This window comes from Neopelma chrysocephalum, unplaced genomic scaffold (assembly GCF_003984885.1).
Source record: "Neopelma chrysocephalum unplaced genomic scaffold, ASM398488v2 Primary Assembly neopelma1_96523, whole genome shotgun sequence".
Taxonomy (NCBI): domain Eukaryota; kingdom Metazoa; phylum Chordata; class Aves; order Passeriformes; family Pipridae; genus Neopelma; species Neopelma chrysocephalum.
Genome location: NW_020925169.1, coordinates 548377 through 561131, shown reverse-complemented (window position 1 = coordinate 561131; position 12755 = coordinate 548377). Strand labels below are relative to the sequence as shown.

Sequence of the window (12755 nt, the reverse complement as noted above, 5' to 3'; positions counted from 1 at the left end):
ATGACCTTCATCATATAACTTGACTCTAACTTCCAGATGAAAGCCCATATTTATTAGGAAATAAAGATTTCATAACAAACTTAGAAATATCTTGGCAGAAATGAGGCAAATTTCCAAAGGTTAGCATCAGATAATAAGGATATTTAGAAATAGTATAACTGAAACAGAAATGCTCACTTAAATACTAGCTTTGTCCAACACTAAAATAACTCAGAAAAAGAAAAAACTGTTACTATGAAGAACCAAACTGTGGTGGCTTAACTTTTCTTTACGTATTTCATTTCTGCAGTCATGTGTTCCAGATAAGGAACAAAATATTGTGAATAATTAATTTAATCCTCAAGTACTGAGAATACATGTACTACGAAACTGAGAGTCAAATTAACCTAAATGTTATCTGTACAACTGGTTTATTCATATATTGACTTAAACTATCTGTAAAACATCTTTGATGCAACGAGCTGTCAAACCCAAAACACAATGATGGTGAATTTTTCTTCATATTTAATTTCTTTGTATTTTCATGTGTCTAATAACCATAGACTCTTGCAAAAATAACCACATAGGTCACCACAGAGACTGGGTAATAAGTAAATTCACTTCCACCACAATTAAACATTTCTGTTATCTCCTCCTTGTGACCTTCTTAATTCAGGAAAACTTTAATTTATTTCAACATCTGCAATTTATTACTGAAGTTTCTCACATGTTAAATTCATTGACTAGTGCCATTCTATTGTAAGAGAGTTATTGTCTACTCATATAATTTTTACTTCCAATTATGACAATTAATCACCAAGGAAAATTTAATTTAATTTGTGGATTATAAAGACTGAAAATACTACAAGTATTTGCAAAGGGCTTTTCATGTTAGCATGCAGGGAAAACTCAGAATAAGTTAAAATGGATTTGATGTCATCCATGGTTTTTTAATGTGCTATGTATCATAATAGGACAAGTAACATAAAAAACACGTAACACATCCCTTAAATTTTCATTTCTCTTTGTTATCATAAAGCCCCAAAACTGATATTGATCTAACTACAGACTGATTATTTTCCAGAGATGCAATGATTCTTATTTATAAAGATATGATGAGCATCTCAGAAGCTTTTGCAGGATGAGAGATCATATTGTCACAGACTATAAAGATTCTGTATGCTTTTTCTGGAAATCTACAACAATTTAACTCTGAATTGCTTTCAAATACTATGGTTATACTAGTTGTTCTTCCATTTGTCTAATTTTTATCAATTGTTTATATCTGTTGTCTCTTCTGAGTGAGAATACAGATGGACTGTATGTCAGTTTATTTAACTTCTTACAGATTTCATTTTGATTTTAGATACGACATCACATTTCGTGTTGTCAATAGTTATGCTGTTTTAAAGAAATTATGGATTAAAAATTTTACTACTGGATTATTTAAATTCATACATTTCTACAGAGCTCATGAATTCTCACTTTCAGGAAGCATTCTGTTATGGGACTTTATGTTTGTTTAAGTCAAGAAAAAAATATCGACAGTCTAGGACTCCTGTGAAGAAACAGTTTGAACTGTGAATACCTATGCTGGGTCACTACTTGGTTTTGCAAAGAAAATGGACTGGACTGCTTTAATTGGTAGCTAGAAAGCATGATGCTAGAATATTAAAAAAAGTGCTTGTTTGGGGAACTGGTGGGAAAAAGTGCATTCTTGTTTCTCAGCTAATAACAAATTCTCCTTGTATCTTCCACCTCATCATTATCAATTTAGGTAAAACTACTGGAAAGGCATCTTTTACTAATTGATGATGCTAATATTACACCGCATTTACAAGCCTCTTTCAGAATTGTGACGTTATTGTTCCATCCCAAGAGAATAAATTCCTAGTAAAATTTTACCTTGTTAGTGCAGCCACATTTACAGCAGCACATCAGCTACCAATCTGGATTAATTTTATCCTGGTCTAAAAAATCATATTTTACTGAAGACTAACTGAATTATGGTGACTTAGCAGAATGGGGGGAAAAAAAAAAAAAGACAACATTTTCCTTATACTGCTTGCATACTAACAGTTACAGGTTATGGATTACAAGTCTTAAATAAAGTCATTTTGTTGTATGCTTGAGGTCCCTGCTACAACTCCAGGTTTCTTCTACTTTCTAGCTCCTGGCTAAGTGTGTTGACAGGGGCTGGGCACATTATTTTCCTGAGTTACTTCAGACTATTCTGTCCTTTTCATTCTGTCCAGCAGTGATGTTTTTTCCTCCTGGATACTGGTGGCTCCAGGATTCCGGGTATGTATTTGAGACTTGAAGCTCACTTCTCAGGAAGGATTCAGATTTGCTACTCAGGAAAGTGGTTCAGTGACCATTCCTGGTGATACCTAGAAGATGGGTAGGGACATGGTTTAGTGATGGACTTGGCAATGCTGGTTTAAGGGTTGAACCCAATAATCTTAAAGGTCTTTTCCAACCTGAACAATTCTGTGATTCCATGACTCTTAATACATAAGCTAGATCTTTAGAGTTTAGCACTGCTATCCATAAGCAACAAGATTAAATAAGTAGTAAAACACTACCTTAATTTGTCAGAGAAAAGTGCTGTGACGAGAAAACACAATTCAAACTTTTAAATAATTGTTTCAGAAACTGTAAGAAGCAGGACGATACACCAGAAATTGCATTTTGGCAAGTGATGTAAGAAATACAGTTTGAAATACACAGTAGAGGGTAATGGGTATCAGGAAGGCCTTTATTGCTATAATAATTACCCAATATGTGGGGAAATTCAGGTTCTGCACTCCTATGTAGATTTTTAGGCAGCATGGTTTAAAGTAACGGCTTCAACTCTTGTAAATAAAGAGCAAATCAATATTTTGGGTGGACTTTGATCCCTTGGCATGCTTTTCTCTGTGGCCTTCCAAGTCATGATCCCATCTAGGATTCACCCAGTAGTAAGAGCACAGAATTGGGATAGTCATCTCCTAGAGACGTCCCTTCACACAGACTTTACTGCAAAGTGGAAGGATCATATGGAGCAGCACAAAAAGTCTGGATGACAGGTACTGAGTCACTAAATATCTCCAGTTGGAAGGTCCACAGGATCCTGAGCTAACATATGGTAGGAAAGGCAAAAGACTGCCTTTACTGTAGAGTAATTTATAAGATATGATTTGTTTGCAGTAGAAGTTCTTTGTGTTTTTTCAAATTTGGATTGCAGTCCAGAGGGTACTAACTGTTGGTATTGATAGAATGCTAGTTTTCTGCTGTTTCTGAGAAACAAGAGAAAAGATCTTTTATGGGTTTGGATGTGACAAAGGAACAGTGAATATTTTTTTTCTGGCTAACCCTCCCAGAAACCCAGGAAAAGTCTATAGAGACTATATATAGTCTGTTCTCTCTGAAACTTAAAAACCCTGGAGAGGAATGGTGCTACACAGCACTCATAGGAGCCATCACACTATAGGCATTGGGAGAGCTACTAAATTGCTAGGGTGGGAAAGAGCATCTAATTCTTTAAATGCATCCAATCAAATCTGATATTTTGGGGGAATGCAAGGCAACTTAGTGTCTCCTAACAATGAAACCAAAACTTAGATGATTAGATTTAAAAATCACAAGATTTTCCTGTAAAGTGTATTTCCTAGTATTAACCAGCAATATATTTGCAAAATATCTTTTATGATGACAAACATTTTTCCCTGAAAAAATACTTCTAGTTATGAAAAAGAACTTGGAGAGCCACAGATGGCTTCCTGAACATGAACAGGCCAGTAAACTTCAAAACTTGCATCGTAATCTTGATCACAATGGTTAAATCACAATAGGCTTATTAGAAAATCTATCACAGCTTCCTCTGAAGTCACTGAATGAGCTTTTGTTAGAGACAAGATGCTGGTACCAGGTAGACAAATTCTGATTCAGTAAATCAGCTGCTATGTTGTATGGTCAGGCAGGTTTCCCATCTTGTACTATATATTTACTTCCAGCTAACAGGTTGTAAAGTCAGATTGTGGAGGAATCTGACTACGTCTTAGCCCGAATTTGGGCATCTCTCTTTCTAAAGTGCCACATAATACCGAATAATTTCACAGAGTTTTACAGGATTATGTGAATTAATACTTGTTAAGTGTTGTATCTCCTCCAATGGAACATACTACCCAATGTTTTAGAAGGAAATATTTGTATTAGATTTGTTAGAAATGAGTAAGATGGACTTTCAATGATTTCAGATTTTTCTGTGAGTGAGAAAACTCTCACATGACTGAAAAAAGAGAATATTTTGCCTTTTTTTTTTTTTGTGGTTCAACTCAGGTAGAATGTAGATTCTTAGCTTAAGACCTTGCCCTTCTGCAGCCTGAAGAACATGCCAGTTGCATCCTGATCCATCAGAAGGATTTCTGACATGGAAAAGACTGAAAATATAAGGACACTGACTTAATTTTAAACTTCTCCTTTGAGACTCCTATGGCTTGTCCTAGTTAGAACAGCTGGGACCAGCTCATCACTGTGTGGGTGTAACCCAAACTGTGTGTTCTATACCCTTCCATGCCATTTCCCAGAAACTGTTATCCATAGACCATTTCCAGCAGCTGCCCAGACCACGCCTGACCCCTCAGGCTATAAGCCGGGTGTTAAGAGACCTGTGAGATAGGAGGATGCTCCCGTCCTCACTCTCCGTCTTGAGGGAGATACTGGGCATTCCTGCCTGAATCTGAGGATATATAATCTTGGGGTCTTGGGACTTCTGTACCACTCGTGGGATCCAGAGAAGGACCAGAACTTGGACTGGACTGCGACCACCACTCTCAACCAGACTGAGACCACCACTCTCGACCGGACTGCGATCACCACTCTTGACTAGACTGCACCAGCACTCCCAACCGGACTGTGATCACCACCCCTCAACAGGACTACAACCAGCACTCTCACCAACAGGTTTTCCCTCTCCTTTTACCTTTTGGACTCACAGGGACCAAGGGGGCGCACCCTCCCACAGGGAAGGGAGCTCAACGAACACCACTCTGTTCATGCTCCAGGGTGCTGGGTTATACATCTGGGTTTTCTGGGTTAAAACCCAATGTTTGTATGTGTAATTGTATTTATTGTATTATTTTTATTAAATTGTTATTCTGACTTATAATCTCTTTTCAGTTTGGTTCATTTCCCCTGCACAGTTTACCTATAAACCAGCACACGGCTACAGTGGACAGATTTTCACAAGACCTTCCAGCTCTGTTCTTATGCTAATCAACAGTAAAACTTGCACGGTTGCTCATCAGCTGAATAGAACATTTAATTGTACCTATCTAAGGGCATAACAGTTATTTTGATGGTAATATAATACTTCTATACAGCTGTGGATCGGTCCTCAAGGTAATCTAGCAAGGTAATCACAATTTAGGTAGCTGTGCTAGAACCAGCTTCTAAACAAACCCTGAACTAACTCTCCTGGAGAGCGATAAAAGCAGTTGCCTGCAGCAGAAGTTGCAATGCAGACTATAGAATCCTCGCGAGACTTCAGACAAACACACACCCCAAAAAGTTTTTCCAAAGGTCTATACATATACTACCTACTGCTTAAACAATTAAAGAGCTAACACAGTAATGAACACATACTTGCTTTATTGCTTTTATTGCTGGAAGTATTTTGAAAAGCTTAGCATGCATATTAAAAGATACACACACTGCTTGCTTTTTTTTGATATTGTTGTTAGAAAAATATTAAAAAATTTGGAGTATCAAGGGTGACCTCCAGTGTGCAAAAATTAAGTTTTTGTCATTACATCTTATGTGTAACAAAATATTTTCTTGGCCTATTATTAATTTCAATCATCCTACACCAACTTTTCTTCTTGTGTACAACACAGAAATTCAAAACACTGCTTTCTGCTTTGAATTGTGATTTTCTGAAAACATTCTGAGCTTCTCCATATTATAGGGAACAGTATAAAAAATAAGTGGCTAAACAGAAAAACTAGAAAATATGGTTTTTTGCTCCTGTCCAAATGCAGATTACCACAGTCTAAATTTTTCTTCAAGAATAAGAGTAATAATTAATAATTAATGTAACAGAAGCTTCTGTATTTTAAGAATACAAGAGCATTACAGAATAATAGTGCTACAACTGAGTGTACCAAATACCTCAGCTCATAGCTCAACTTACATGTCCGTGGAGGTTTCACCTCAAAAATCCAATTTCTAAGCTCCTCCACAATTTGCCTCAATGTAGAAGAGAAGTTTTCAGACAGGCACAACTCAGCATGGGGAAATTATATTGAAATTTATTACTAACACAATAAATACAATAGAAACTAAAAAGCAAATAAATACACAGTATTAATACAATCTCTACCACCCCTGGGGTCCTTCCATATCAATCCAGAAGAAGAACCCTTCAGGACAATAGGCAAAGTCTCTCTCTCATTGAGGTATCAAGGAAGGGATCTTTTGCATCCCCACCAGCTCCTCGGCCTCTGCCAAGGTCTCTTCCTGGACCGCAAAGGAACATTTGCTTCATCAGGTCTTCATCATGATTTTACAGGAAGTCAGCTTTTGAGTTCTTTCTCTCTGTTTTGTGAGGGTTCCTCCCAGAGAGTAAGATGTTCACTCTTCCTCTCCAGGTTGCAGGGTTTCTGGGTTTTGCTCAGTCTTTTTACCCCAAACAGTTTTCACCAAAAGTCCTTACCCAGAAAAAGCCTGTTTGGTTTGGCTTCTCTCTGTGCCAACTGCTGCATCAGCTCAGCTTCCACGTGTTACAGGGAAGGCATTCCTCCCCCCGCATTCCCCATCTGTCAGTTTTCGGCTGCCCTTGTCCAAACCCACGTAAGGTCCCTCTTGAGCCTCTTGGCCCGTCTCCCATTTTGCTTCAATCTCAGCTCAGAGTCACTCCCTCCCGCGCCATTGGTGGGGGGGGGGGCAGCGAGACTACTTCGGTCTCTCTCCTCTGCCTGGAATTCTTCCAGCTCTGCACGATCTCCACTGCTTCTGTAGCTCCTAGGCCACCCCTAGGCCTGTCTCTGGCTCGGCTCCAATGCTGTGCCTGCCTGCCGGGTGGTCTAGCTCCAACCCCCTGGTTGGCCTCTCAAGTCCACGCCACCACCTCTCCTGAGCAGTGCGGGGAAAAAAACCCCTAGTCTTTGGCCACAGGCACCCAGTCCAGTTATAATACTGTTCCAGGCTCCCCGCAGCCTGGCTGGGGGGGGGAAAAGGGCCTGGCTCCCCACAAGGGGCCCACAGGCCTCTCTCCTCTCACCTCATGGCTCCAATTCTCTCTCTCTCTCTGCCAACAACTTCCTTCCGGCTATTGTAATATGCTAATTTCACAGGGGCGAAACGCAGCTCTGATTGGTCCCTCATCGGAAATTCACCTGGGACCAACCACTTCCAGCCCCCCTGGGGAGGTGCGGCTCAAAGCACAACAATGCCCTTCACTGCAAACCTGAGCAAATCTGAAAATATTCAGAAATCCTAACAAGCCAAAACTTTATGAGAACTTACGGAAAAGATATTTTCATGTCTCTTGGTAAGCTAACCATTTGGTACAGTGTCTAATAAACTCTACAAATACCTATACTGAGTACCAACTATTCAAGAAAAAAGTAAAGCTCGTGTTCCAAAAGGTAAATTCATTTTATTGATGAATTGTATCAGATGGGTATCTTTGAATGAAACCTTTATCAATAGGGTGTCTTTGAATGAAAATCTAACAACATCACCATAATGAATTCAAAACTAAGAACATTATTGTTACATTTTTATTTCCATTATCAGTATACAACTTACCTTTTGGTGATTAATTTTGAAATAGTTTTTCTAATAAACTAAGGAGCATGTTTAGGTAACCACACAAAGGATCTAATTATGAGTGCCTACCCAACAGTGGGGCTACTGTGCCAACACAAGTGTCATCCAGGGTCTGACAGTGTTCCAGTTATACATCGCTACTTTCAGAGGGTTATAATGTGGAAGTCAAAATTTGTTTCATGCTGATTCCTGGCATACTGGGCAAGGTATCAGGCTAGATCTGAGTTTTTTTCATATAAAGTACCTCCATACATCACCCGGAGTATGTAAATACTGCATACTGTAGAGCCTACACTTCACAATGTTTATCACATAGATTATTATGAAGTCAGAAACTGAATTTCCCTCTACTAGAAAGCAGTGTGTCATTAACTCACACATAAACTCGGTAATAACACAGAAACTGTCTCACACTAACATCAAATATGCCCATTATCTGCAGTGTATGCTAAATGCAAGATGGCTAGAGCACACAGCAAACTCCCTGGTCACACAAGGAGCACACTGGGTTTATTGCACACAAACACGTAGAAACCTTAGATCTCAATAAGAGTAAAAGGAACAAGTATCAAGACTGTATCCAGATCAGGAAAGATTTAAACAACAGTACGTGATCTTTCTTTCCAAGATTGGCAGATCTACTAGCATTTTCATTATGACATTATAAAGTCATGATTTAAATTTTTGTTCAAAGTAATGCTTTTCTGAGCCCAGTTAGAGCTAAAATACATTAAAGTAACTTAAGGTGTCTCTAAAGGAGCGTAGTTCATATCTATTTCTTATAATACTTCTTTATAACAGGGACCATCATGTCTTTTGAGCCAAGGAACCTGTTTTTTATCTTTCACAAAACAAGGGTTTGAACTTGATGAAGTCTTAAACAGTGAAATAATCAAAAAAATGCAAGTACTTGTACTTCTATTTTGGCTTGACATCTGAATATTACTTATTAGATAATAGGGTCGAGAACGCAAGAAAACATGTTTTTCTAGTGTCTTTACAAACTATAATTTGTTGTTTGGCCTACAGTTTCTCAAAGTGTTTGGAACAAAAAAAAAAGCTATACACCAAAGGCACAGGATCATAATATCCTAATATGAACTTAGATACTTGTTGATGTATTTTCATTTTACTAGTTTCTTTACTTTAACAGTGGCCATACACATACATATGTTCACAACATGAAAAAGAACTTCATTCAATATGTCACATAATACTAAAATAATACATAATACAGAAAATAATACTGAAATAATACATAATACAGATAAAATCAAGGATTGGTTCAAGTCATGAATTGGGGTAGAGTAATAGTTATAAAACTAGTGAGTTTTACTTTAATTACATTGTAATTACAATTACATTGGAAAATGCATATTTCTTACTGCATTATAATTAACACATGCAAAAATTAATGAAAATCATAAGGTTGCTCAAAAAATTTAGTTAGAGTAGTAGAAAAAAAGTCCTATCAACTTTAAACTACACATTAAATTTAGCCATATAAAGTACTCATGTTATCAGTGTATAAATACGCACAGCAATTTTTGTGCATCCACTTTTCAGACACAAAATATTTTTTTTTCTGAAGTAAGTTTATGTCTACCCACTGACTTTAGCACAAAGTTTTAGCAATCTGCAGGTTTTTGTAAGTGAAGACCTTCTCCCATCCTCTATCTGTGTATCAGGAGACCATTTTAATTCACTTACCAAGAAATTCCCAAAGGGGCTGATATATATGGTACCATAGGAGCCAATACTGCAGCTATCAGTTTTCATACAGACTGGCTAGACCTTTACATTACTGCTGCCCCACATTTATTGTTCTTTCATTGCAGCTGTCAGCATTGCATGACAGCATATTATGGAGTACATGGCTACAAAGTCAGTATCAATCAGGCTATGATCATGCAGATAAAAGTAGCGGACTATTGATAATAGACCTTAAATCAAATCTTCCTGGCGTAAGTATGAGATTCTCAAAAGCAGTAGCCTTGTGGGACTTCCTGCTTACTTCAATCTGCTATATAACTAACTTATGTAACACCTAAAAACTTCATAGGAATGTGTAAATAGCAACACTAAAAATAAGTAACAAAGCTCTATTACTTTCTGCAAGTCAAGATGAGAATTAGCAGAGATTTTCTTTAACTGTCTTTTAAATTATGTATGGCAGAAATAGTACACAATACCTGCCATTACACTAATGCTTTTTTACTCTCTGTTGGAAATAGCAGTTTTGTTGTGCTTTGAAACTCATTCACTACAAAAGCACTTCAACTTGATATGGCCATTTAACAAGGAGAATTGGAGAATGTGTATAGTTTAGCGGCACTATACACCAAACTGAAAGCACCCTGTTAAAAACAAAAGCATCTAATTTGTCCTAGACATAAATAATAAAACAAAACACGAGTTGCATGCAAATTCAGTAACAAAATTCTAAGTGATAAACAGAATGAAGCCTGGCTTCTTGTTTAGTATTCCTTAGTTATCACCATAATTGCTGCATGTCTGTCATCACCAGGAAAAGAAAAAAGTGTCTCTCTCAGCTGCTCCCCTGCTTGTTTTGTTCACTACATTCTTGTAAAGTGGGAGAAAATAAGTGTCATTTAATGAATAGTGCTATTCTTTGTCTGACAGCTTCATATCTGTTAGGTGTAGGAGGCCTAGTACTTTCCTTTCTGGTAATGTTTTTGACAGTGTGCTAAATTCCTCCCCCAAAAGGCCAGTGTATATATTCTTCTAAAAGAGGCTTCATCTATCCTGAATGACTGCCCTCTTTTAACCCCCTTCAGCTTCTGTTCTTACATTAATTGAGCTGATCAGATTGAGCATATGAATTTCTCTTTGATGTATTCGTATGTTTAGTTGACGCTGCTCGCACTCCCATTGGCAATCGGGCAGAGCTCTCAGACAAATAGGGCCGTTTCCATAGTAACAAGCAATAGCTAGGGATCTCTTGAAAAATATTTTTATTTTAAAATTCAAACTGGAAAATTCTCACTGGATATGGTTCTCGGTTCTAAACGTGTCATATCTAATGATGGATGCAATTAGGAATCCCACCAGTGTTTTAAATAATAAATTAGACTAATTTTCTAGGCCTAGCATGATGACATACAAATACTAAAAAGGAATCTCTCTTTTTTTTTATCCATGACAAAAGATTGAGTAATGACTTTTGTTTTTAGGATTTCAAAACTAATTGAATGGTGAAATAATGATAAAGCTGTCTATGTGCTAGAGATGAGAAGCCTAGAGGTGAACTTTCTTTAAAAAATACTTCAAGCTGCTTCGGTATTTGGTTATTCCACCAAAAGCAGGTGAAGAAATCATTCTACAAATGCTATAGCAGTTGGTAAACCTCAAAGGGTGAAAAATGCCCACAGCCATTTTTAATTACTGAGCATGAAAAAAGGAGAGATGTTGAACATAAGTTTTGTAGGCCCTTACAATCTGAGAACGCCAGGATTTTAGCTCTAACTAAAATCTCATTTGAAATACAAGGAAACAAAAAAAAAAACCAGTTGGGGGGAAAAAAAGAGAAAAGGAAAAAAAAAGGGGGTTGACGGTTGGACTATGATGGCTTGTAATTAAAATACAGATTTCGTACTGATCTGTCTACTATTATTTTCCTTGGAAATTAGGTTCCTGACTTTGGCTTTTACGATTCTGCCTGTCAATGTGCAGTAATAGAGTTCCAGGGTTCTGCTTCAACATATAATTATACTACATTGAAATCCATTGATATTATCATCTTTTATGCTACTTCCAATCAGACATGTTCCATCTTGAGAGGTCAGTCCTTTATATCTCAGTGTTCGGAAAATTCAGTTAAATGTTAGAATTTGACAATTCCCTGAAAAACAAGGTTATGTTCTAAGTACTTCACTTGAAATCTACAGTATATCTGCAGTTGTCATAAGGGAAAGAGAGTTTTAAGGAGTCTAAGGGTCATAATCACATAGAACTAGTCACAATGTGGTGAAAAAAACTTAAAATCCTCTTGCATTATATTAATTGTGTGAGTCTCGTGTATGGATTTGCATTCTTAAGATGCTGTTTATGAGAAAGAGAAAGAAGCAAAAAACCCACTTCCGATATTTTCTGAATTGTCAGTCTTCTCTCCTCTGCTAATTTACAGATAAGGAATTTTGTACATTTTAAATGTGTACTACATTTTCAAATACAATTTTTACACTACTTCAAATGTTAAAAGAACAAAACCACCTCAGTCATACCTAGTCACCCAAGACCAAATCAGAGCCTTACTGAAATTTGATCATTGTCTTCATTAGACTCACACTTTCAGTCTGGGAATGTCTCATATTAAATCAAGGGAAAACAAAGTCCGAGGCCATTGTGAAAGTCCATTTAAGAGCAAAGCATACTGCTTTAACAGTATGTTGCCTTCTAATGGTGAGATTACAAAATTGGGCTCTGGATTTACTTCAGATAATGCATTTTCAGTTCTTAAGACAGATTTCTAATGTAGCTATTTTTTATTTTATTGCCTTAAAAAGAGACACAAATGACATGATAAATCACTTTGTTCAATTTAATAAAGTGGTGCCTGTATTAGAAATTCCAAGCATTATACTTTTGAGCATGGTCAATTTAATCTTTTTAACTTTTATACATAGAAATACCTAGTATATTGATAGTTTTCATCTATGGAGTCTACATTTTTTATAAAGTAGGGCTTGCTTTATCTCAGCAAAAAAATGTTTTGCACAAGATGGTGCACTGTGAGGCAACAGCTCATGAGCTTGTGATCTTTCCAAGCATCACTTATCACAGAGAATCCAGTAAGACAACTAATTTTTGGTCAATGTATACATTAATAATAGTTAACAAAATGGAAGAGAAAATGTAATTTATTTCATCATTAATAGCATTCATCAAATTGCAGGGTATAGTCATCTGACTGGATAACAATCAGAGCCATTACTAGGCTGGAG

At 36.9% G+C, this 12755-nt stretch overlaps 1 protein-coding gene across 10 annotated transcripts in view; it reads right to left on the bottom strand.

The window, feature by feature from the left end:
• KIAA0825 (KIAA0825 ortholog) overlaps positions 1-12755 on the bottom strand; it is a 248123-nt gene that overhangs the window by 73118 nt on the left and 162250 nt on the right. The window contains exon 23 of one of the 10 annotated variants that reach the window (XM_027708747.1): positions 2033-2369. The exons of the other annotated variants lie outside the window; for them this stretch is intronic. Within the exon in view, the coding sequence (XP_027564548.1) occupies positions 2330-2369 (40 nt within the window). The 3' untranslated portion in view covers positions 2033-2329. Of the gene's footprint in view, positions 1-2032; positions 2370-12755 lie in introns of those variants that run through there. 10 annotated transcript variants of the gene reach the window in all.